The sequence below is a fragment of the Dama dama genome, chromosome 24 (assembly GCF_033118175.1).
Source record: "Dama dama isolate Ldn47 chromosome 24, ASM3311817v1, whole genome shotgun sequence".
NCBI lineage: Eukaryota > Metazoa > Chordata > Mammalia > Artiodactyla > Cervidae > Dama > Dama dama.
Genome location: NC_083704.1, coordinates 54,473,102 through 54,500,226, shown reverse-complemented (window position 1 = coordinate 54,500,226; position 27,125 = coordinate 54,473,102). Strand labels below are relative to the sequence as shown.

The following is a 27,125-nucleotide window of genomic DNA, read 5'->3' as shown; positions in this document are numbered from 1 at the left end:
TCCCTGTCCATCACCAATTCCCGTAGTTTACTCAAACTCATGTCTATCAAGTTGGTGATGCCATCCAACCATCTCATCCTCTGTAGTCCCCTTCTCCTCCTGCCCCCAATCCCTCCCAGCATCAGGGTCTACTAGGCATCAAAAACAACCTACCGAAAACTGAGCTGCTCCTCTTCCTGCCAAAATTGCTCTTTCCACATTCTTCCATCTTTCCAGGCAGTCTCCTAACCAGCTGGCCTGCTTCTGCCCTTTTCACCTTCAGCCTGTTCTCCACACAGAAGCCAGAGGGATCCTATTTACCTGGAAATCATGATATTATTCTGTTTAGAGCCCCCCAACAGCTTTCCATCTCCCTCCTTACGGAAACCAACTCCTTTGAGCAGAGACTATATATCTTGTTTAGTTTGTCATCTGTCTTCGATAGCCATTCCCACTCCCATCGCCACCAGAGCAGCAAAGTTTATCAGCCTTGTTCAAGCTCCTGTAACGCCAGCACCGGATCCAGTGCCTGGCACACAGCAGGTGCTTCATGAAGTTCTTGAATGAATGACTTCCAGACAAGATGCCTGAAAAGTGGAAAAGTAACTTTAAGGACTACTTAACCCAACAATCTCTTTTCTCTACAGATAAGGATTACTTTATTTTAGAATAATTTATAGGCTTTTCTTGCAGCAGACTTCGATTCCATGATGTTGAATTCAGGCTCTATAATCAGGTTACCTTCCCTGAAGGGCCACTGTCTGAGGATACTGGGTAGCTGGAATCAGCAAGCATTTCAACAATGTACAATCCACCTGGAAGCTTGGAGCTGGCCATTTGAAGAACATTAGCTGTGAGAAGATTCTGGACGTGAGCTGCACACTGAAAGCTGTGCTGCCCTGTTTCCCACATTGTTGATCTGCAGATACCTTCCAGTTCCTCTGGGACCTTGCTCAAGTCACTCTTGGCCAGATTTATGGCCCGTGAGCTAGCAAGGCCTCCTGGAAACTGAGTGGAATTTCCTTTATAGGTAGCGCTACTAAACTTTTAAGACAGATGATACCCACCAGTGTATCTATGAATAGCACTGAAGATTAAATCAGATAATGAAGGGTCAGCACAAGGCCAGGAGCAGAGTTGTGATGAAGGGTTGCAATTATTATTGCCCAAAGAGAGTGGGCATAAGGCAAAAATAATTAGTTCCTTCATATGTTTACCTCTTTGAAGGACAAATTACTACTACCCACCAGTGATATTCTTGAGCTGGGAATGCCTAATTTGAAAACCCATCAGAAGGAAAAGAGGACGAGCGAGTGATTACTGCTCCTCTATCCTATGGGAGGGTCGGGAGCCAGGCTCTTGTGTGGGCCACAAACTCCTGTCCCGGAAGGCTTAGGGCGGAAAAGGCTCCCTTCCATTTCCTTCACATTAACGGAGAATAGGTCCTTTTTAAGCTAGGCAGGCCAGGGTCCTGTCCGCACTCTGGCGGGGAGCAAATCTCGAGAAAGCCAAGCCACCCACAGACTGCACGCTTTGCTCACACTCGAAAGAGCGAAAGAAGACGAGCGGCGGTGGGCTAAGGGCCAAACCACAACCCCCAGCAGGTCCAGCGGACCGGGGCCGGGAAGCGCACCCTCCCATTGGACGTGGGCAATAGCGTGCCCCCACTCCCCGCCGCCGCAGGCAAGTACACACCCCCGCCCCGCCCCCGGCCCCCGCGCAGGGTATGCCGGGAGTGGAGTCGGCGCAATCCGCCGCTGTATACTCCATCTCCCGGCGGGCCGAGCGCTAAAGGCGGCGGCGCCTTTGTGGAGGCAGCGGACCGGCGCGGAGGAAGTTCCGGTCTCCGCGACGCTGGGTCTGTGGCGGCGGCTGAGGATTAGGAGGAGCGGGCCGCGGAGGCCGCGCTGCCTCGGTAAGGGCTTGGGGTGGTAGAGAGGGCGTGCGGGAGCCAGCGGGGAAGTGGCCGGCCTGCCAGGCCTCTCTGGACGTCGCGGGCCCGCGCGGCCTGGAAGCTGCGGCTTCGGTGTCGCGGGGCGGCCGCGGCCTCTCTCAGGAAGAAGAGAGCCAAGTGGCGGTGTGGTGAGGGAGGCGCCGCCCACGGGAGGAACGCCCCAGAACGGTCGCGGGCCCGGGGCCGGGCTCGGCCTGGCGGTGGAATTACCGGTCCCTTCTCGGGGCGGCCGGCTTCGGGGGTCCGTGGCTGGCGCGTGGTTGCGGTTGGGTGCTCTTGGTCCGAGGGGCTGCAGGCAGGCGGCCCTTTTTTCCTCCTTTTTTCCCCTGCATTTGCAGGAATCTGATCCAGTTGTGAGGCATCGCTCGAGAGGGAGTTTTTCTTGTGCTTAGCACGTAGCTTCGCCCTCAGACTTGGACAGACCGGAGTGGGCTCGGCCGGACAACAGGGCGCGAGAACTCGGAGCCCAGCGCGCCGGGCTGTAGAACCTGGATCCCGGGGAGTGGTCTGGTGGGTCCTGTGCCAGTTGGGCGAATGTGGGAGGACAGGGTTATTTCCTCGTATTATGCACTCTTTAGATTCCTTTTAGTGGTGTATCAATAAGTCTGTTTTTCTCTTAACTTTAGAATTGATCTTGTGCTACTGGGCTTAACTCTGGGTGTGCTTTTTTTTTTTTAATAAAGGAAAGGGTCTTGTTTTGTAGGGTGCATAAACTGTAAGGGTAATTGTAATTTTTGCACATTCTAGGTTTGCTTGTGAACGTCAGAGTTGCGGGATCTAGGTGGAGTTTAGTAGACTCTGATGCGCCCAGTCACCTGGTTCATTTTTCTGAACTCTGGATTGTGCCCTCGGTTTGTTAGCTTCAACTTCCTGTTGAGTAGTGCCGCCGCTGTGAATGGTTTAATAATGTCAACATCAGCAGACTTGTGGGGACTATAGGGAGAGGTTTCAAGAACTGATAAGTGAGGGTAGGACAAGCAGTGTCTAATGGTATGTTACCATTTTAGTGAAACACACAAAAATTGCACCTGAACCTTGCCTGGTTAACTAATATCTAACCAGGTACCTAGCCCATAGGATAGGCTGTTTAGGATAGGCTGTTTTTGGACATCTGTCGCCGCCTTCTTCATTGAATTCTGTTACCAAGAATTGGGTTTACTTTTGTTGCCTTTGGGAGCCTAGTTTTTTGTAGGCTTTCATTGGAGAATTGTCAATGGAGAGGTTACAAAGTGAATGCTCCTGTCTTATTGAAGATACACGGGCAAGGTTATACTCTTCTGCCAGTGTTTAAATATATAAAATAATATGTTAATAATCTAACTCAAAGTTGTATTAAGATTAAAAAACTGTTGGAAAATTCTGAAATTTTAAAGATGGAGTCATCTTGCTTAGAATAGACTTTTCTGCTAGACTTTCACAGTTGTTGTTCATTTCATTCACTTAGTTAAGGGAGCATCTATTGGGTACCTTTTATAACCTTCCTGTCAGTGATAGGAACTGTAGGTGCTCTAGAAATTGATAGGGTTTGAACTGTTGACTCCTCCACTAACTGAGCAACATTGGGCAAATTACCTAACTTCAGTTTCATCATGTGTGAAATGAGGTTAAGAAATGCAACCACTTTGAAGGTTGTTGTGAGGTTTACGTAATCCTTCTAGGACAGTGCCTGGTGTGAGGAAAATGTTCACTAAGTGTTAGCCGCCACTGTTACCTTTTAAAAAAATTTTTGTCACTTCCCTGGCAGTTCAGTGGTTAGGACTCTATGCTTCCACTGCAGGGGGCGCAGGTTCCATCCCTGGTCTGGGAACTAAGAGCCCACATGCCATGTGGTGCAGCCAAAATATTAAAAAGAAAAAAAAATTTTGTTGAGATAAAATTCGCACACCATATATTTCACCCGTTTAAGGTGTCTAATTTGATTTTTTTCATATATTACGGTACTTTTTGTTTTTTTTTACAAAGTTGTGATAAGTATATTTTGTTGCATATATTGTAATGAAATTTGCCATTTAAGCCATTTCTATATGTAGAATTCACATAAAATTCAGTGCATGAATTATATTCACAATGTAATGAAACCATCACCACATCTATTTCTAAAACTTTTTCATCACCTTAAACAGAAACTCTAACCATTAAGCAGGTAACTCCCTGGCCCCTTCCCGTTAGTCCCTGGTAACCTCTAATCTGTATTCTGTCTCTCTGAATTTGCCTGTTCTGGGTGCCCTATGTAAGTGGAATCATACAATAATTATCCTTTCATGTCTGACTTTTTTCAGGTAAAATAATGTTTTTAAGGTTCATTCATGTCATAGTGTGTATCCAAACTTCATTCCTTTTTATTTAATTTAAAAAATTGAGATGTAATTGACATCTACATTCTCTTTTAAGGCTGAACAATACTTAATTGATATGTATAGGCTACATTTTACTTACCTGTTCACTTGCTGGACAGTTGCGTTTCCACCTTTGGCGATTGTAAATAATGCTGCTGTGAACATGGGTACACAAATATCTCTTCATGCCCCTGCTTTCAGTATCTTTGCGTGTATGCCCAGAATTGGGTCATATACTAATTATGTTTATAGCTTTTTGAGGACCCACCATACTGTATTCCACAGCAGTTGCATCATTTTATGTTCCCACCAGTAATACACAAGGGGTCCGATGTCTCCACATCCCAACGCTTGTTACTTTCTGAGTTTTTTTGGGCAGTAACCACCTGAATGGGTGTGAAGTAGTCCCTCCATCTCTTCCTTCTGCCTCCCTTTTTCTTAATCATTTTGACCATTTTAAAATGTACATGTCAGTGCTATTAAGTACCTTCACATTGTTGTGCTACCATCATTACCATCGAGCTTCAGAACGTTTTCGTCTTCTCAGATTGAACCTCTGTGCCCATTAAACAATAGTTTGCCATTCTCCCCACCCCTTCCCCTGGCAGCCACCATCCTACTCTCCGAATTTGCCTGTCCTAAGTACCCCATATACATAGAACCATAAATTATACAATATTTGTCCTTTCATGACTGGCTTATTTTATTTAGTAGAATATCTCCAAGGTATCATCCGTGTTATAATATCTATCGGAATTTCATTCCTTTCTGAGGCGGAATAGTATTTCATTGTATGTATATATTACATTATCTTTTCATCTGTTGATAGGCACTGGATTGTTTCCACCTTCCACCTTTTAGCTGTTTTGAACAATGCAGCAATGAACATGGAGGGATGCACATATCTACTTGAGTCTCTGCTCTCATTTCTTTTGGGTTTATACCCAAAAGAATTGGAATTGTTGGATTGTATGATTGTTCTGAATTTTTGAGGAACTGCCGTATGTTTTACACAGTGGCTGCATACATTGTATGTGCCTAACAGCAATGCACCGGGTTCACATTTCTTCACATCCTCACTAGCTTCTGTTAGGTTCGTTTGGTTTTGTTTTAATAGCCATCTTAATGGGTATAAAGTGGTTATCTTGTAATTTTGATTTACATTTCTATTTGTGTGTCTTTGAAGAAATGTCTGTTCAAGTCCTTTGCTCATTTTTGAATCAGGTTGTCTTTCATTGTTGAGTTTTAGTTTTCTGTATATTCTGGATATTAATCCCTTATCAGATATGTGGTTTGCAAATATTTCACTCATTCATGAGTTGCCTTTTTATTCTTTTGCTGGTGTGCTTTGAAACACAGACATTTCTAATTTTGATGAATACCAGCTTGTATATTTTTTTTTGTTGACTCTGCTTTTGATGTCATATCCAAGAGATCACTGCCAAATCCAATGCCTGAAGCTTCTGGTTTGTTTTCTTCTGAGTTTTAGAGTTTTAAATTTTAGGTTTAGGTCTTTAAACCCTTTTTGGGATAGCTTTTGTGTATGGTGGTGGGCAAGGGTCGCACTTCATTCTTTTGCATGTGGATTTCCAGTTTCCCTATGACCAGTTGTTGAAAAGACTGTCTTTTCTCCTTTGAATGGTCTTGGCTCCCTTGTTGAAAATAACTTGACCATGTATGTGAGAGTTTATTTCGGAGATCTCTAGTTCATTGTTCTGTATGTTCTTATACCAATACCACACTGTTTTGATTACTGGAAATTTGTAGTAAGTTTGAAATTGAGAAGTGAGGGTTCTCCAGTTATGTTCTTTTTCAAGGCTATTCAGAGACCTATGAAATTTCATACGAATTTTAGGATGGGCTTTGGAATCAGATGGTCTTGAGTTTGCATATTGGCTTTTCCTCATATTATATTGTTTGGGACAGGCCTCTCAAACTATTTGAGTCTCATTTTCAGAGTCTGTGAAGTGGGGATTGTAACAAAATTTACCCCATGGAGGACCTGTGATGATTAAATGAGAGAACCCATGTAAAATGCGTAACTGTGGCAGAGTCAGTACTCAACTATTCTTGCCTTTATTATTGTTTCAGAGAGTATAGGTAGACATACTCAGAAAGGTCCTTTCCAGCTGAATGTGATTGTGACTTTAAATACCTGAGCATAGTAGCAGTAATAATAAATATTGAATTAGTAGTATCTGTTATTATATATTATTATACTAAATATTAGTACATTGTTGCTTTAAAATTTTTCAAAAAAATTTTTGGAAGCATGACTTATATATCATAAAATTCACTGACTGTAACTGTTCAGTTTGATATAGTCATCACCGCAACTCAGATTTAGAATGTTTCGAACACCTCAAAACATTCCCTAGTTTCTGTTTGTTGTTAATCTCCACTTCCCACTCTTAACTGCAAGTCCTAGCATCCACTAATCTGCTTTCTGCCTCTGTAGTTTTATGATTTTATGTAATTTCATACAATTGGGATATCTGACTTCTTTCACTTATAATTTTTTGAGGTTCTTCCATGTTGCATGGACGGAGGAGCCTGGCGGGCTACAGTCCACGGGGTCACAAAGAGTCGGACACGACTTCACTTGCACTTTCACTTTCCATGTTGCATTCCTTTTTATGAGTATATCACATTTGGTTATCCATCTACCTGTTGATGGACATTTGGATTCTTTTCAGTGTTTGGCTATTATTCATAATAATAATGTTGCTATCAATATACTTCTTTTTACGCATGATCTCATTTACTCCTTATAGTAATCATTTGAGGTAGGTACCACTATTATTCATGTTGTGTAGGAGGAGAGCTTTGAGGCATATAGAATTTAAATATAACTTACTAAAGATACATAGAAAGCTGGAATTTTTTCTTCCTTTTTTTCCCCCCTCGACTGTGCTGAGAGGCATGTGAAATCTTAGTTACCTGACCAGGGATTGAAGCTATAGTCTCGGCATTGGAAGCAAGGAGTCCTAACCACTGGGCCATCTGTCAATTCCCAAAAGCTGGAGTTTGAATTCAAACCCAGGCTGTCTGACTTTAAAACACATTCACTTAGGCCAGTGGTCTTGAAATTCCCTTTAACCATATAAAAGGATTAAAAAATTTTTCACCCGTAAAATTTTGAAAAAAATTTTACCACTTTGTACATTTCTAAGTTGACATCTTAACACTTCTGTCATAGATGGCTGCAAAGGATGTATTTTCTGGCATAATATATTGCATGCATGCTTTAAATATATAGTTGACAAAATCTTGGAACTGATAATTTATGGAAAATGTCTGCATTTAATTTATGGCAAATCAAACCTTAATGTCAGTCATTTAGCCAGATGAGTCTGCATCAGTGGGAACATTCTAAGTCCCAGTGATTTTTGAAATAAACTCTTAAAATAGTAGTAACATTTACTGAGCAATTTATTTATCAGGCACTGCTCTAGTGAATTTGCGTTGTCATTGTATCCTGATAACTATGAGGTAGACATTATCTTTATTCTGGATTTTTACAGATAAGTAAACTGAGGCATTAAGTTAAATCACTTGCTCAAGGACATACCTTGTGGCCGAGCCATGATTTCCCTCCCAGCAGTCAAACTGTGAACACAGTAGGTCCAGTAGGCACAGTAGGTCCAGAGACTGTACTCCTGTCCCTTCACCACCACACCTTGCTATCTTATAAAATTCACTTCTAAACTAGGAACCTGACTGTAATTTGCTGATGTAAGGGGTGAGGATATAAGAATATTTAAAATCTGAAGAAAAGATAAATAAAATCTGGAAAATTTCTATTCATAAGAAAAAGTAGCTCTAATGAAGTGTTTAAGTGTCTCCCAACAGTAGTGAAGTCTAATTTATACATGAGCTTGAGATTCCTATAGGATGGCCAAGTGACCATTTCTGGCAGACATTTGGACTTTATAGGAAAGTCTAAGCTAGAGATGAAGATGTGGAAATTATAATTGTAGAGATGGCAGTGATAGTGATTAAATTGGGGATGGACAAGATTGGCCAGTGTCTTAGCTTGGACTGCTATAACAAAATACCCTAGATTGGGTGACTTAATAACAAATTTATTTCTCACAGTTCCAGAGGCAGGGCAGTTTAAGATTAAGCTGCCAGACAGTTTGGTTCCTGGTGAGATCCTTTTGGTTTGCAGACAGCTGCTTCTTGCTGTATCCTCACTTGGTACAGAGAGAGAGAGAGAGAGAGAGCGCGCACACTCTGTTTTATTCTTACTTAGAAGAGCATTAACCCCTTTCCTAAGGGCTCTACCCTCATGGCCTAGTTACCTCCTGAAGGCCCTATCTTCAGTTACCATCAAGTCAGAGATTAGGACTTAAACATATGAATTTTGGGGAGAGACAAACATTCATTGTAGTCCATAGCACCCAGGGGCAGCATCATGAACAGTGCTGGGGAACATGATAGAGCCTAGTTAGCATATTTGGTGGACATTCATTTATTTAGTCAACTGATGTTTAAAGGTTTTGTACTGGGGGGGGGTGTGTGTTTTATATGAGAGAGACTGGAGTATGCTTACTAACAAAAGCAGAGTGGTAGTATAGGTCAAAAAAGGAGTTAAGGGACTTTGCTGCTGGTCCAGTGGTTTCGAATCTGCCTTGCAGTGCAGGGGACGTGGATTCAGTTCCTGGTCAGGGAACTAAAGTCCCACATGCCACAGAGCAGCTGAGCCTGTGCTGCACCTAAGACCTGATGCAGCCAAATATTCAAAAAAAAATAATAGTTAAATGATAGAGATAGAACTAAGTAAGGGTAGATTCTTCAGACTAGTCTTTAATCTTCTAGTACACAAAAACATTCCAGGAAGATTGTGGGCTTGCATATTCTTAAAGAAATCAATATGCAGAACTTTGCCTTCCACATATGTTGTTCTTAAGAATGGATCTTGCTCCTAAATGTAAGAGCTATAACTCTAAAACTCTTAGAAGAAAACTGAAGGGGAAAGCTTTATGTGTTGGATTTGGCAATGATCTTTTAAAGGATATGACACCAAGGGCACAGTCAGCAAAAGGAAAAATAGGCAAATTGGACTTCATTAAAATTAAAAACTTCTGTGCTTAAAGAACACTGTCAACAAGATAAAAGGCAACTCACAAAATGGGAGAAAACATTTGCAAATCACATGCCTGGTAAGGGATTAATATTTAGAATATGTAGAAAACTCCTAAACTCAACAATAGCAACAAATAACCTATATCCAAAAATGGGCAAAGGACTTGAATAGACATTTCTTCCAAAGAGGATATACAAATGGCCAATAAGTACATGAAAAGATGCTCAGCATCATTAATAATAAGGGAAATGCAAATCAAAACCACAGTGAGATACCACTTCACACCCATTAGAATGGCTGTTACTAAAATACAAAAGAACAGAGTAGTAAGTGTTGGTGACGATGTGGGTGAATTGGAACTTGTATCATTCTGCTAGGGCTGCCATAACAAAATACCACAGACTAGATGGCTTAAACAACGGAAAATGATTTTCTCACAGTTTGGAGACTGACGGCTAAGATCAAGGCATCAGCAGGGTTAAGTTTTGGTGGGGCCTCTCTCCCTGACTTGCAGAAGGCCCTCTCCTGGCCATGTCCTCACATTAGCTTTTCCCTGTGCGTGCATTTTTGGTTTCTTTTTCACTGACACCAGTCCTGTTGGATTGGGGCCCCACCCTTGTGGCCTCTGTCAACCTTAATTACCTCCCCAAAGGCCACGTCTCCAAATACAGTCACCTTGGGAGTTAGGGCTTGAAGCTGTGGGGAACACAATTCAGTCCATAACAGAACCATTTGTGCCCTGTTGGTGGGAAGGTAAAATGATGTAGCTGCTGTGGAAAACAGTATGGTGGTTCCTTGAAAAATTAAGACTAGAATTACCATATGATCTACCAGTTCTACTGGCTGTATATATCTTCGAAAGAACTGATCTTAGATATTTGTATGTGCATGCTCATTGTTCACATTATCCAAAAGATGGGAGAGTCCAAATGTCCATCAGTGGATGAGTAGGTAAAATATAATATGTGTACACAGTGGAATATTATTCAACCTTAAGAAGAAATTAAATCCCAATAGATGCTATAATATGTATGAACCTTGAAGACCTTATGCCAGGTGAAAAAAGCCACTCATGAAAGAAGAAATACTCTTTAATTTCACTGGAATTAAGAGGTACTTAGAGTAGTTAAAAACCATATAGACAAAGTAGAATGGTGGTTGCCAAGGACTGGGTTAAGAGAGGAGTGGGGAGTTACTGTTTAATGGGTATAGAGTTTTGGTTTTACAAGATGAAAAAAGCTTGGATGGATGGGATAAAAGTTGGAAAACACTGTAAATATACTTATCCTTCTTAACTGTAAAATGGTAAACTTAAATGTATTTCACAATTTTAAAAATAATTTTTTTAAAATGGTTTTTATTGATTCTCCATTTCTGCCTCCCCTTAATGGGGGGCTTCTCTGGTAGCTCAGTTGGTAAAGAATCCACCTGCAATGCAGGAGACCTCGGTTAGATTCCTGGGTTGGGAAGATTCCCTGGAGGAGGAATAGTCTTCCCACTCCAGTATTGGGCTTTCCTGGTGGCTCAGCTGGTAAAGAATCCCCCTGTAATCCAGGAGACCTGGGTTCGATCCCCGGGTTGGGAAGATTCCCTGGAGAAGGGAAAGGCTACCCACTCCAATATTCTGGCCTGGAGAATTCCACGGACTATATATAGTCCATGGGGTTGAAAAGAGTCAGACACGACTGAGTGACTTTCACTTCACTTTCTTACTAATGCTTGTCTCACTTTACCAAAAAGTCAGCTTTCCATTTGATATCTAAGTGAAATACACTACCGCAGGAAGGATCCCCTTTCGGACAGCAAACAGCATTTATGTCATCGCCCACTGAAGAATATTTGGGTTGTTCTCTCTCTCTTTTTTAAAGCTATTATGAATAAAGTTGTTGTGAAAGTTTTTCTACCAGTCTTTTGTTTTCATGTATCTTAAGCAAACACTTAGAAGTTCAATTGCTGGGTCATGAGTAATATTTCTCAGACCAGTTTCTAAACTGGTTGTACCATTTTGTGGTCTTTTAAGTAGTGTAGGAGGTCTGATTGCTGGAAATCCTTGTGTATTTGATTTTGTAAGTCTTTTTAATTTTAGCTGTTCTAGTGGGTGTGTATCGGTGGTTTTAATCTGTTTTCCTTATGACTAATAATAGTGAGCATTTGTCAGACATGTGTTATAAATATTTACTCCCTGCTCTGTAGTTTACCTATTCACTTTTCAGTGTCTTTTGAAGAACAGATTTTAACTTTAATATTTTTCTTTATGATTAATGCTTTCTGGTTCCTTTATAGAAGTCTTTGCTGATACCATCTCAGTGGTTGTTGTTGTTTTTTTTTTTTCTTGGCCATCTGGCTTTTGACATCTTTATTCCTCAACCAGGAATTGACCTTGGGCTACCTCAGTGAAAGTGCCAAGTCTTAACCACTGGACCACCAGGGAATTCCCTATGTTTTCTTTTAGAAGCATTATAGTTTTAGCTTCTACATTTATGTAGATCCACTTTCAGTCTTAATTTTTGAATGTGGTATGATGGTAGGCAAAGCATGGTTCTGGAGAGGAAGCCTGAAAAACCACTATCATAATTGAGGAGCAGTCTTTTCAAGGCCCGGTAACTGAAATGAATACATTTAATTTTTTTTTTTTTTAATGAGAATTTGTAGGGGATAGGGGGCAAGGGTACTTCCAGCAGCCACTAGTTCTAGCTCCAAAAGGGCATATTAAAATTTCTGCTGTTTAAAAACTCATAGTTGGATCTTAGTTGGGTAGATGCTGACACCAATCCCTGCCTGTCATGCCTCCTTGATGCTATAGCTGAGTGTCCTGTTTGCTCCAAAGCATTTACTTCGGAAAAATTAGAGTGCTTAAAGCAGGTACAGGCCTGCTGTATACCACAGCTAAAACTAATGGAATGGGACCCCTGGTTCTGCTTTGTTGGCCTTTGGAACTTAGGTCATGATTTGAGAGGGATGGCCCCGGGTTTTGATATTATGCTGCTAGAGGTTGATTTCTTGGACCTGTGCAGAATGGACCCGAATCAAAGTATTTGCCAAGAATTTTTTTATTAATTAAGAATCAAAGGCAGAGGAAGCTCGAAAAGAGTCATCTGATATCATGGTTCTAACCTTAAAGGCTGCTGACCTACAATGGGGAGGCTTTATTCCCAAACCCATTGGTTGGTTTCCAAGAAACCAAATTCTTTCTTTATATTCTGGGGGAGTGTGCTTATAAAGCTGAAAATTAAAGGAATCCATGAGAAGTGCGTCACTGGATTGTAGTCCATAGCTTAATGTGATGCTTGTTGTCTCTTGGAGAATGACCCCTGTTCAACCACTGTTCATGTGGAATTACTTTTCATTTCAACCGTCAAAACTCTTCTTTGCCTGTTTACTACCACCACCAAGACCTGAACCTGCAGACAAGGCCTGCCACCTCGCTGCCTAGACCCACCCCCAACAGAGGCAGCACAGCGATAGTAGAAGGGGCCCTGCGGGCAGTGAAACTCGGTGTAAGTCCAGGTGAACTCGTGTGTCCTGCCTGGGTATGCTTGTGGCATTCTGAATTTTTTCATATCTATATTGCCTTGGAAATTCTAACTTCTCACAGTATTTTCACCACGACTTCTCCCATATCTGAGTCTATAGTCTGCTTTTTAGTTTTGTTAGCAGTGCCTGCCGCTTCCCCCACCAGAGTTCTGTTAGGTAAAACAGAGGCAAGTACTTCGCATCAGTCCTTTAGCCTCTCCCCCATACAGAACAGAACATTGCTAGAACAGAAGTACATAGTAATTTACAAATCACCTTTCCCTTTGATTTAAGGGAGGGAGCTGGGAAAGTGGGCTGCCACTGCTTCAAGACAAACCACGGCCATGCTGGGGTGAGGGGTAGGTCAGGGATCACCCAAAACTTTCTGATTATTTTGAGAATGACTGTTTTTTCATTGAGCATTCATTTCGTCATCGTAAAGCTTTGACTGTTTTCTAAAGGCTGGACAAAGTTGGTTCAGACTGCTTGTTTTTTAACGTTTCTGTGGAGGAAGAAGACTTTGGCATTTCATAGTCTGCTGTTTTTGTTGATGTGGGTTGTGTTTTCACTCTCCTGATAGTGTACTCTGATGCAGAAAAGTTTTCAGTTTTGATCAAGTCTACTTTATCTGTTTTTTCTTTTGTTGTCATGGTAAGAAACCATTGCCAAATCCAAGGTCATAAAAGTTTGCCTCCTTTTGGGAATTCCCTGGTGATCCAGTGGTCAGGACTTGGCTCTTCACTGCCTAGGCTAGGGTTCAGATGGGGAACTGGAATGCCACAGGCGGTGCCGTGTGACCAAAAAAAAGTTTGCCTCTTTTTTGGTAGCTGGAGTGCAGGTCTTATGAGGACTTCTTAGTCTTAGGTTACGTGCTCATCTGCAGAGCAACCACTGTGGTAATAGACTATTCTGATTAGCCAGGCTGAATAGTGTAGGATCAGCCATGTGGACTGAGGGTAGTTAATAAACATGGTAAGGTGCTGTTTCCAAAAAGGAATATAGAATGGGTGCTGGAAAATTTAATAAATGTTTTATGAAGCATTCTTAGTACTTTGAAAGATTGATGGTGCCCTTTTTTAAATTTAAATTTAAAATGTGTTTTTGTTGCTGTAAATTAATATGTAAATGTTTAAAAGTGACTTCTAAAAATATCCTTGCTGATGTGGTCCCTGATAAGCCAAACAGGAGGAAATTGGTTTAGTCTTTACTTCATGTACCCACATACTCATTTATTGTGGTTTATTTTGTACAGGTAGTGCTATAACGAGAGTTTGGTAGCAAAAAGATCTACTTTTTGGGCCCTCTTGACATAGAAAGAGATGTGGGGGGATTCTCGACCTGCTAACAGAACAGGACCTTTTCGGTAAGTCTTAAAATTTGAATATTGAAGTGTCTATTATAACAATGTAGATCTGTATAATATTTATGGCCTACTATAAATACGGATTATTTTCTTTGTGTAGAAATAGCTTTGATTTTTTTCCCTGATTTTTAAAAATAGAAACTACTTAAAATTTTTCTAGTCATTTCTAGAGTGATCGTGAGAGTGAATACCTACCATTCCAAGTATTTTGTGTATTAGCATTTATTTATTTTTTGGTGTATTAGCATTTTAAAAATATTAACAAAAAATCCCCCAGATTTTGTTTGTTTTGTTTTCTTTTTTTTTTTTTAATTCTTTTTCTTTTTTTTTGTTTGTTTGTTTTTCCCCCAGTTTTAAAAAAAAAATTTTATCTTTTTTAGTAAAGTAATATGTACTCAACTAATAAGGAAAGCTAGTAAAAATGTATATAAGTGTTTATAAATGAATGTGAATGTTTCTTTAAGTTTGGTAATTTATGTCTAGAATCCAGAGCTCTGTCCTTCCTATGACACGTTGTATTTCAGCCACCAGAAATAGTTGTGAAAAAGAAAAACTATTTACTTGATGCAGTTTCCTAAGCTGCATTACAATTTTAGGGGTTACTGGGTACAAAGTTAAGAGGAGACCGTGGTACTGTTCATAGTTATAAATGAATTATATTACAGATTTGTCGGGAGAATGAATTACATTCTTTTTATACAATAAAATTATATAAATTTTATTGAATTTATAATTCAATAAAATGAATTACATTATCGATTTGACAAGTGGAGAAGGTGGTACCATTAATAGTTGTAAATGAATTATATTATAGATTTGTAGGGAGTGAATTTTTTATAGCCAGTGTAATAAACACTGATGATGATATTTTAAAAACTTTTGCGTTGTGTTTGCAATTAATGAAATGCTATAGGAATGTGACTTATGGCTGTAGTTTGTGTGTGGCAAAGAAATCTTACTTTTAAAGTTATACATTAAAAAATATTTATGCTCCAGGGAATTCCCTGGCAGTCCAATGGTTAGAGCTCCATGCTCTCACTGCCAGGGGCCTGGGTTCAGTCCCTGGTCGGGGAACTAAAATCCCACAAGCCTCTGCAGCATGGCCAAAAAAAAAATATTATGCTCCAATTGAAACTTTTGTTACAAGTAAGTTTTCTTTTGGACTGGCAGTCTGCAGGATCTTCCTGTGCAAATTCAACAGTTATTTTATTATTCTGAAGTTTGGGGTTCCCATGGAAAATTTAGGTAGAAAAGTAAGTTTAAAAATAAATCCATGAAAAAAAAAGATCCATGTAACACTTAGTAAAGCTAGTTTTGTGAATAAAGGGATCTTTACTTTCTGCTTAGCAATCTTTAAAGCAGTGGTAGTGCTACTGGTTATGTTTTTCCTTTAAAAAAATTAAGGTCTGGATCACTGGTCAACAGACTGCAGCTTGTTTTTGTTTGACTGGAACATAGCCCTGATCATTCGTTTACAAATTGTCTATAGTTGCTTTCATGTTGCAGGGACAGAGTTGAATAGTTGTGACAGAAACTGTAAAGCTTAATGTAATTACTTCATGGAAGTAATTTGCAGATGCCTAGTCTAGATTAGTGTGTTTGTACTTTAATGTTTAAAAATCTATCCTTTTACTTATATCTATGGATAATTATTTTCTGTGTAAGGCTGTTTACACTAAGCCTTCAGAGCTGAAGAAATAACTTTAGCTCTATTGCATCACTGAAAAATTTTTTTCAGAACATTTTTTTCTTTGAATTTATTATATAAAATTGTATTTCCCCACCTTAATTTTAGTTTAAATATAAGTCAATACATACCATTTTTTAAGGTCTTTGATCAGAGAGAGGCATAGTTTATATAGCATAACTTTTGGGAGGGGACTAATTTGGGTGAAAAAGGTATCTTGCAGGAAAATGATTTTGTATTTATTTTAACAACTTGTCTTAAAAATTTGGTTGAAAATTATTTTCATAGCCACTGCTGTTTCATAACTAGTAGAACTGTTTCTTGAATAGTCTACATAAAATACAGTTCTGAGAACCCTAGTGTAGTGTTTACTGTAGATGTATTTGATTTCAGTTTTACCTGGTAAGGTAATCCTTAGAGTAGTATTCAAAGACAGTATTGTATGTGTTTTGGTCAGAGAACATGTAGATTTAGAAAACTCAGCACTGAGCCCATGAATGTCTCCTTAGGCTTAAGTCTTCCTACAAGCTAACTATTGGAATCTAAATGATTTTAAATATGGGTGACACTAGAACTAGTGGTAGTGTCTTAATTTTAGTGTTAAGTTGTATTATTTATGAAGCACATTTAAACTTGCTTCTCTTATGATGAACCCCATACACATAAATAATGTTAATATTTTTGTGTTAATGAAGCTAGTTGAAGTTATGTTCTGAAAATCTATTAAATATGCATCATTCTACTGTTTGGGTTACTATTGTTAAATTTCTATTATTCCAGGAAAGGGTTTGGCATTGTAACTTGCTCTTGAACTGAGTGACCCAGAAGCAGTTGTCTGTTGAGTCTTCCTATAGCAGTGTAGTCTGAGTTCAGAAGGGTCATATAATAGAACTTATATTTTCTGAGAGGAGAGAACTGAGTGGAACTTGATCTCTTAATACTTTTGTTTTGCTGCTGAATAGCAGGTAACCATTCAGATCGTTTTATGTTTTCCTTTTTCATGCCCTCCTCTCCCCTTCAAGCTCAGGATCCTAGGTACCTAATTGCCTATTTAAATTCCCTGTCTTTTACCAAAGTCAAAACATGTAAAATGGTCTGGAGCTAGGTAGTGTGAAAGATAGGGCCAGTTCTCATTTATGTCTTGAGTCCTGTAAACTGAGAATGTGAATTTAATACTGTGTTTTAAAATATATTATATTATCATGAAAAATTAGATGAGGCATTAGAATCTAAAAAATCAGCTTCTTTGTTTGGGACCTGGGGATAAAGCATGAAAGCCTAATGCTCTCTCTAGGTCCCTTTCAGCATTAAGCTCCTGGATGCTGTTGCTTGGTTTGGTCAACTTACACATCCTGTGTGGCATGATTCATGCTGCCTTCTGAGATACCGTTGAGTAGTTATAATAGTAGGACCCAGGTGAGAGCGCTTCTAGGTGGCGCCACTGTGGAACTGGGGTTTAGATGCAGCCAGGGGTGATGCTCAACTGGTGAATGCTAGTGTACTTACAGCCAGTGTTTTCTTCATTTTGGGCCTGCATCTGTTCTGATTGGGTGGTGTCCACTCTGTAGCTGTCAATCAGATATTTTGGAATGTTACTCTTGTTTGCACCAATGAGAAAGACACGTCCTGAAACCTACTGTATAAAATTTACAGCGCATTGATTTTTCTGATGTATAGGAATCATCGTATTGATCTTGGAATTCTAAGTTCCCTGGCTGTAGGAAATGGAAATTTTTGTAGAGTGTCACCATTGCTAGCTTATCTGGTGTTGCGGATTTTCCCTGTTGCAGGACTGGGTGAAAGCTTTTTCTGCAGCAGTCATGTTGAAAACCTTGTGTTGACTTTCCTCGTGTTCTGAAATGGGAACTTAAAAGTTTACTCCGCCACTTCGTCTTAAAATAGCAAAACATTGCTGTTTTCTGCAGATCTAGGACCTTGTTACAGAACTCTGCCAAAAAAAAAAAAAATGTTTACAGAAGAATGTGCTGTGATTAGAGAAGAATATGCTGGTGTGTAGATTTCAAACTCTCTGGACAATATGAATAACACTGTCTTTGTTTCTACAGTGGGAGCCAAGAAGAAAGGTTTGCTCCCGGGTGGAACAGGGATTATCCTCCTCCTCCCCTTAAGAGTCATGCTCAAGAGAGACACTCTGGCAACTTTCCTGGCAGAGATTCACTTCCCTTTGATTTCCAGGGGCATTCGGGGCCTCCCTTTGCAAATGTAGAGGAGCATTCTTTCAGCTATGGAGCTAGAGACGGACAGCATGGTGACTATCGAGGAGGGGAGGGCCATGGACATGATTTCAGGGGGGGAGATTTTTCATCTTCTGATTTCCAGAGCAGAGATTCATCACAGTTGGACTTCAGAGGTAGGGACATCCATTCTGGGGACCTTCGGGATAGAGAAGGGCCACCTATGGACTATCGGGGTGGAGACGGTACTTCTCTGGACTACAGAGGCAGGGAGACATCTCACATGAACTACAGAGACAGGGAGGCTCATACTGGTGACTTTAGAGGTAGGGATGCTCCTCCTCCTGACTTCAGGGGCCGGGGCACTTACGACTTAGATTTTAGAGGGCGGGATGGAGCCCATGCAGATTTTAGGGGAAGGGATTTATCAGATTTGGATTTCAGGGCCAGAGATCAGTCCCGTTCTGATTTTAGGAATAGAGATGTATCTGATTTGGACTTCAGGGACAAAGACGGAACCCAGGTGGACTTTAGAGGTCGAGGTTCAGGTACTAGTGATCTAGACTTTAGGGACAGGAATACACCACATGCAGATTTCAGAGGTAGACACCGATCCAGGACTGATCAGGATTTTAGGGGCAGAGAGGGGGGACCTTGTATGGAATTTAAAGATAGGGAGATGCCCTCTGCGGATCCAGATATTTTGGATTACGTTCAGCCCTCCACACAAAACAGAGAACATTCTGGTATGAATGTGAACAAGAGAGAAGAATCTGCACATGACCATACAACGGAAAGACCTGCTTTTGGCATTCAGAAGGGAGAATTTGAGCATTCAGAAACAGGAGAAGGAGAAAAACAAGGTGTAGCCTTTGACCATGCATCTCCACCAGACTTTCAGAACAGCCAAAGTCCTCTTCAAGACCAGGACAAGTCACAGCATTCTGGAGGTGAACAACAGAGCTCGGATGCTGGCATGTTTAAAGAAGAAGGTGGTCTGGACTTTCTTGGCCGTCAGGACACTGATTACAGAAGCATGGAGTACTGTGATGTGGATCACAGACTGCCTGGAAGCCAGATATTTGGCTATGGCCAGAGCAAGTCTTTTCCCGAGGGCAAAACTTCCCAAGATGCCCAACGGGACCTTCAGGTATGTTAATTGAGTGGACTACTGTTTTCTCTTTTAAGATTTTATTTATTTACTTATTTATTGGTTGTGCTGGGTCTTTGTCACTTTTCTCCAGTTGAGGAGAGTGGGGGGCTACTCTTTAGTTGGGGCTGCCGGGCTCTGGAGAAGGCAATGGCAACCCACTCCAGTATTCTTGCCTGGAGAATCCCAGGGATGGGGGAGCCTGGTGGGCTTCCGTCTATGGGGTCGCACAGAGTCGGACACAACTGAAGCGACTTAGTAGCAGCAGCAGCAAGCCGGACTCTAGAGCACAGACTCAGCAGTTGTACGAATGGGCTTAGTTGCTCTGTGGCATGTGGGATCTTCCCAGCTCAGGGATTGAACCCATGTCTCCTGCATTGGCAGGTGGATTCTTTACCACTGAGCACCAGGGAAGCCCTGGATTGCTTTGTTGAGTTTTGCTTCTTCATAAGACTTTTCTGAAGGATGAAGTATAGAGTTCATTAGCCCTGGGTCTTACTTTATACAGCCATTAAAAAGCAAGATTTGTAGTCACGAGTGGAGTGTACATCTCTAGAGAAAGGGCCCTCAGTTCAGATCATATTTTTGATGTGTATCTCTTCATTATCTTGCTTGATGATACTGATTTAAATGCCTTGGGATAATTTAGTTTGAAAGTATTTGTCTTTGGGAGTTGGTTCTCTTGTCCTTTACGTAGTCAGGCCTTGTGGCTGTTTGGGGTTCATTTTCTTGCTTAAAATCATTTAGAAAATACCTAATAGGATAAGAGATAGAAAATACCTAGTAAGGAGGAGGCAGTGTTAATGTTGCAAATATTGAAGCTAACTTAATTGACTTAAATGTTGATTTTCTATATGTCTAATATATAATCTAATGTACATATAATCTTAGAATTATGTTTGCAGTTGGACATTGAAAACATTACCTTTAAAAATAGGTGTTACCCATCTCTATTGCAGTTTCTGTTATTTTGGACAGTAATTCTAAGACAAGCTGGTTAGATACTTGGTTAAAAAATGGATTTTAAGAATGTTAGAACTGGATGGCAATATAATTTATTATTCAAGTCAGGACACTTTCAAGAGTAAAAGAGGACACTATTTATAATTATGCTCAGACAGTAGGTGTGGTCAAGCAGTTGTAGGAGACTTTTTTCCCAAAGGTTAAACCCTTTTTATAACTTGAAATGGAGGAGAATCAGAGCTGAGACTTTTGTGCATATGGAAAATGCAGATTTCTCTGATTTTGTACTGTTAAGTTGTATAAGTTATATCATCAGATGACACCTTTTGATTTTGTTCTGGAGATTGTTTATAGGTGACATCTTTGATAAATGACATCTGGTTTTATTTATGTGCTGTTTCCTCATTCAGGAAAAGAAAATTCTAGTTTTGAGAATCTAGTTGATTTTTTCTCCCCCTGTTTGTGAAAGTCCTTTTCAATGTTGTTTCTCTTCATTTCCTGCTTTACTATTTCAAAATTCCTGCAATGAGCATGGATCTTAGAACACTTAATAGTCTAATGATTTGAAAAAAAATTTGGGGGGAATTCCCTGGTGGTTTAGTGCTTAAGACTCTGCCTTTTCACTGCCAGGGACCAGGTTCAGTCCTTGGTGGGGGAAGTAAGATCCCACTTTAAAAAAAAAAATCAAATTTTGGAACTCAGAAAAAGAGACAATTATAACTTTCTATATCTTCATATGATGCAAGTCATTTCAATTTTTTTTTTTATCCTGAGTACCTGTATTTCATGTTGTTTCATTTTGCACATTAACATGTATTTTTTTCTGAAATAAGCTTTTTTGCTTTGGATTCAAGGATCAAGACTATAGGACTGGCCCAAGTGAGGAGAAACCAAGCAAGCTTATTCGATTAAATGGGGTGCCTGAAAATGCCACAAAAGAAGAGGTAAGGCTCTTGTTCTTTTTTCTCTTTCCTTTTTTTTTTTTTTTTTTTCGGTCAGTTAAAAAATTTTAAAGACTTTTTATTTTGAGAAATTGTAGATTCACAGGAAGGTTTTAGAAATCCTCAGGGAAATCTTGGTTATCGTTCACCCAGCCTTCCCCCATCTATAGAGCAGTAGCTAAACCAGGAAAGTAGCTTTAGTATAACCCACAGAGATCATTCATATTTCACCAGTTATTGAGTACTCACTGAGGTGAGGTTTGTAATATATATGTGTGTGTGTGTGTGTGTGTGTGTGTGTGTGTATGAGACAAGTGATTGTTGTCCTCAGACCTGATGATCATCCTTGAGGGGATAATCCAAGTGGGAGGGAGGAGGGTTGGAGTGCTTACATAAAGATGCTGTTTATTTATAGTAGTAAAAACTGGGAACTGCCTAACTCCTCAATGTTAAAGAACTTTGTAACTAAATTATGGATGACCTTAAGGAAGAATTTGGTCAGAATATACAACCACCAGAGCAAACAGAGCTTTACTCTGTGCTAGGCATTGTGTGATACTTAAAAGCATTAGTTCATTTATTTATCACAACATCCTATGAAACAGGTACTCCTTTATTCATTCATTCAAAAATGAAGCACCTTTGTATGCCAGGCAGTGTTCTAGGCACTGAGTGATACAGTAGTGAACATTATAAAGTCACTGCTTCCATGGTTAGTAAAAAGAATAAGCAGAGAAAAAAATTCAGGCAGTAATGAATGCTCTGAAGAAAACTATAGTAAGGGTTTAGAGCGTCACTCGGGTATAGGTGGTGTTAGATTGGGTAGGTAGAGAAGACATCACTGAGGAAGTGACATTTGAGCCCAGGCCTGAATGCAAGTGAGAGAACAGTCCATTTGAAAATGGGGAAAAGAACTGACCAGGCTGAGGGAGTTCAGGGACCATGGCCCTGGATAGGAATGAGCTCATTGCATGATCTTAGGTTTAGAAAATGAGACTCTGGGTGCGGAGAGGTTTCACAGCACATGAGGAGAGATTTGGAATACTGGTAGTCTCATTTCAGAGCTTGAACTCTTGAGCTTATGCTCTTCTGCCTTTTTTTTGTACTTGAGAATTTTTGAGTAATTATGTTCTACTCATTGAATAGTTTTGGAATGCCTGGAGTGTACTTGGCCTAATTTGGACTTTGTAAAGTAATCATAGCTTTAAAGTTTGTAGAATTAAAAACCACTAGGGGAAATACAATGTTTAGTATTTGATTATGATGTGTGTCATTAGTGTGCATACCATATTCTTACAGATTCTTAACGCCTTTTGGACTCCTGATGGCATGCCTGTGAAGGACTTGCAGTTAAAGGAGTATAACACAGGTGAGTTTCCTGACTTGCATGCAGCCTTGGGTTAGGAAGAGTCTGTCAGATCTCTGCATCTTGTACTCCTCAAAATTTTAAGAAACCACAATTAAGATTTCCAGAAGCCTCCTGTTGATGCCTTCAAACAACAGCCAGCTATACCCTTAGCTGTAGTTCTTTGTGGATGTTTGTCCACTCATGGGTGGTGAGGATGTATGTTCCAGTACTTCTGAGTGCCTATGAGATACAAAGTGAGTGTTGTAGAATTTGTCCCCAAATATATGTTATGCAATTAAATCATTAAACTTGCTGCTGATGTTCTTCATGGTGGTGGAATGTTTCTGTTTGAGCCGGGTAAGATTTTAATTACCTTACCATATGTAAAACTTTACGTGTCGTTGCTTCAGCATGGAATTTTCAACTTCCCAGAGAAATTGTACAAGTGAGTGGTTTCTTGAGATTTTAGTCTTTCTGAGGACAGAGTCCTGCACCAGCTATTATGTTGAAATCCATGAATAGATCCAGAAGACCTTTCTTTTTGACCTCTATTCTACAGATTAGATTTTCAGAATATCCTCCTAGTATCTTAGAGTACCAAATGTGGTCAGTTTCTTCAAATCTTATTATAGAAAAAGTAGTCAAAAGTGAAATGCCAAGCAGTCAAGGTATTGGACCAGTGTTTTTAGGACTACCCAATATGAAACAAATAAAGGTAATTTTAAAGTGATCTATTTTAAATTAAAGAAAGTAGAGCATTAGTCTTTTCACAAGTCTTAGAATTTCAGTAATTCATGTTAAAGAACTCTTCAAGTAAGAGCAAGCCATGTTTTTGAGTATATAGTTTACCTTTAAACAGTTCACCATGGAATAACATTTTTGCGTTAACTAGATTACTTCTTCTGATTGGTTTTACAGAATAAAACTGTCCACAAAAATTTTGGTGCTTGAAATAATCTAGTGTTTGTGTTAAGTACAGAAATTGTTTTCCTGTAATTTGACAGTGAACTCAGGAGCATTATTTCTCAGAAAGCTAATTATTTCTTTGTTTGAAACATGGCAGCTCTAAATTTGTGGAAATATGACTAAGAGTAGGTATGTTCTCAAACACAACTCTTGGGATGATGGGTATGTGTCTCATACAGACTTTCCTGATTTACTATTAACTTTGGAAATTAAAAATAGAATTTATAGGCTGCAGTTGCTTTTTGACTCATAAGGCAATAACTTCAGCTTTGATCTTATTTCATGAACTGTACTTTTGTTAAGTATTTGTGTTTAGGAAAAAGATGTGTCTTGGTATTTAAATAACAGCAATTTTAATTCTTCGTTTCTTTAGTACTCATTGACTTTCTACATGTATTGTCAGATTTATTAGCAGAGTAAAACCTACATTGATTTGTAGGGTTCACAGACGAAGTCCTTAAGTTTTCTGACTCTGGCAGCTATTAAAATCATAATTAACAGACCAGAGACATTGATACACATGTGAAATCATTCACGACAGTAGTGTAGAAAAAATCAGTTTTCAGGAAATTCTGCCTTTTCTTGGCATTTTAATACATGAAGTGATAGTGTATTAAAAATATATATGCATATATGGAAATGTTGAACGTGTTAGTTGCTCAGTCATGTCTGACTCTGCAACCCCATAGACTGTAGCCTACCAGGCTCCTCTGTTCATGAATTCTCCAGGCAAGAGTACTGGAGTGGGTATCTATTCCCTTCTCCAGAGGATCTTCCCGACTCAGGGATCAAACACATGTCTCCTGTATTACAGGTGGATTCTTTACCTGGTCTGAGCTACCACAGAAGCCACCACATTTGTATAAGTGCACGCATACACGCGGGTGCACACACACACACACACCATATTTATATAAGCTCACATACACACACATGCACACACACGTATATATGCTTCTTAAAATGAAAGAATTTAAAGGATTGGATTACCTGTCCCATATTATCCATATTATACCACTGTATGACAAGTAGAATGCGCTTTTGAAATTATCAGTCATGTCATGTTAGTCCTCTCCCTAAAACCCTTTAACACCCTTCCGTCTCAGTTGGAAGAAACTCTCAACTTCTTGTTCTGACTTAACACAGTCCTGCATGAGCCTGCCTTGGCTCTTTGTCTGACCCCATTACATGCACTCTACCTTTCCTAACCTGCTCCAGCCCTTGACCATGTGGACTTACTGCTTTGTCACAGCCTTTGCGTTGCTCTTCTTTGAGTCTCACTTTCTTTGGGGGTTTAGTTCTTGGCTTCAGTTTCAACTCTCAGAGGCCTTGAGTCACCATCCAATTTAAAATCATTCCTCTGTCATTTTATATCGTATTTTTGTCATCGTAGGGTTTATCACCTAGATATTTTTCTCAGTGGTTTTGTGTGTTTATTCCTGTCATTGGAGAGTTAGCTTCACGACAGTAGGAGCCTTGTTTGGCTTGTTCCCTCTTTTTCCCAGTTCTTTACTCTCTGCCTAGCCCGGATGGGTTCCCAGTATGCATGGAGTGAGTAATGTATTTGAAGAGCCCCTGTGGTCTCCTTTCAGGTGAGGAGACCCCATGGTGTTACAGGTCACTGTAGGTTTTACAGCAGTGCACTCTTCCTGAATGCTGAAGAATGTATCTTGAGACAGTCAGATGTTCTGAGAACTTTAACATTTACCTGTTCAAAGATTATGTCTGAATTTCAGTAGAAATGGTGTCTTTTATAAACAGCCATCAAGTTTTTAGGTTAGGATAACCTGCAAAGACCATGTAGATTGGATGTTGTTCATAAGAGGGGGGTTGTGGGGTAACATTCATCCTTGTAGTTGATGTATTGGGGAGCTAGTCTGTAACAGAAAAGCTTAATGCCTCTTCACTGACTCAAGTAATTATCAGCTTAATTTTTGTCTCATTTAGAACTGTGTAAGTACAGGGCCACAACTTTTATCTAAAATCTGTAGGGTCAGATGAATTTATGAATTTTTCTGATTATAGAAAGGTAATGTGGTCCAATAGCTTATATGTGAATTATATCCCCCAGTGGAATGTGTATAAGATATAATACTTCTGCAGAAAATGAATATTCTCACTAAGAAGACTTAAAAAAGACTACAAAGAGACTATAGTATAGGTCAAGATGTATCTCCAAATGACTTCACTGAAAATTTACTGAAAAACTTGACACTTAGGGGATATTTAGATTTTGGAATTACAGATAATGGGTAATGAACGTATACCTGTTGTGTACATTTGAATTTTTCTATTGCCAAGTGCAGATGTAATAGTAGCCCTATTAATTGTAAAATACCTTGACTTATATGATTACATTTCTGGGTAAAGTATCAAGAATGAAGTGTCTTTTGGTGACTGGGCAAACAAACTGGTATATACATACTATGGAATACTACTCAGCAGCAAAAATGATGATACTATGCATGCAGGTATTGCATGCACATAACAAGATGGGTAGATCTCAGAGACATTATGTTAAGTGAAACTGGGCTCAAAAGGCTACCTACTGCAGTAAAAAGAAACAAGGTACTGATACGTGCTACAACCTGGATGACCCTTGAAAATTTTATACTCACTTAAAGAAGTGAGGCAGAAAAGACCACAGTATTGTCTGATTCCATTTATATGAAATATCCAGAATAGCCCTATCCATAGAGACAGGAAGTGGATTGGGTAGTTTGGTGGTTGTCAGGGGCTGGAGAAGAGGGAAGTGGGGAGTGACTGCTTAATGGATATGGGATTTCCTTTTGGGGGTGATGAAAATATTCTTCTGGAACTAGATAGTGGTGGTGGTTCCATAACATGGTGAATGTACTTAATGTCACTGAATTGTACACTTTATGTTTTGTGTATTTGATCATAATTTTAAAAATGACTCCATACTGTATGATCCTATTTATATGATGTTCTGGAAAAAGAAAAATGATAAGAATAGAAAACAGTGGTGCCAAGGTATTGGAGGAGAAGTTGACTGTAAGATGGAAGCATGAGTGAATTGAGGGGCATGATGAAACTGTTTCATATATTGATTGTAGCAGTAGTGAATGAGTGTTAAATTCACTGAAGTTGGCACTACTGTAGTTATGTAAGAGAACATCCTTATTCAGCTGGGTGAATGCTTGAAGGTAATGATTGGTCAGAGAGATCAAATAAAGTGACGTCCTCTGAGTGTCAGAGAAGTGAAATTAATCAACTTTTCATTAGTATTATAGGAAATGATCAGACAAGAAGTAGAGAAAAATGTGTACAAATAGACCTGCCTTTTTTGTGTGTTTTCTGGAAGGCTCATTATACCTCCATTCCAATGCATATTTTTTTAAAAAATATTTTCAACCTCTAAAAATGTAGTTGCGTTGTAAGAATTTGTAAGTTCCCAGAGAGGAACTGTTTTCTGTACAGGAGACCTTTGGAGGCCTTAAAGGTCTTGGTTGTTTCAATTTCGGTATGGGGGAAATGTCTCTATTATTTCTTCTTACTAAGAAAGGGCTGCTTTGCCTTCAGGGAGTTTTAAAATGATCTGGAGTACTTTGTTGTTGTTCAGTTGCTAAGTCGTGTCTGACTCTTTGCCTCCCCATGGACTGCAGCACAGCAGGCTTCCC

At 39.7% G+C, this 27,125-nt stretch overlaps 1 protein-coding gene across 4 annotated transcripts in view; it reads left to right on the top strand.

Annotated features, from left to right (window-relative positions):
* Positions 1-1,739: 1,739 nt before the first annotated feature.
* The window catches only part of RBM6 (RNA binding motif protein 6), an 83,472-nt gene continuing 58,086 nt past the window's right edge, over positions 1,740-27,125 (top strand). Inside the window, exons 1-6 of one of the 4 annotated variants that reach the window (XM_061128553.1) lie at positions 1,749-1,894; positions 2,272-2,443; positions 14,124-14,234; positions 17,988-19,266; positions 21,084-21,173; positions 22,470-22,539. In XM_061128553.1, the coding sequence (XP_060984536.1) occupies positions 14,191-14,234; positions 17,988-19,266; positions 21,084-21,173; positions 22,470-22,539 (1,483 nt within the window). In that variant the 5' untranslated portion in view covers positions 1,749-1,894; positions 2,272-2,443; positions 14,124-14,190. Of the gene's footprint in view, positions 1,895-2,271; positions 2,444-14,123; positions 14,235-17,987; positions 19,267-21,083; positions 21,174-22,469; positions 22,540-27,125 lie in introns of those variants that run through there. The other 3 variants (XM_061128552.1, XM_061128555.1, XM_061128558.1) reach the window with 3 other exon arrangements.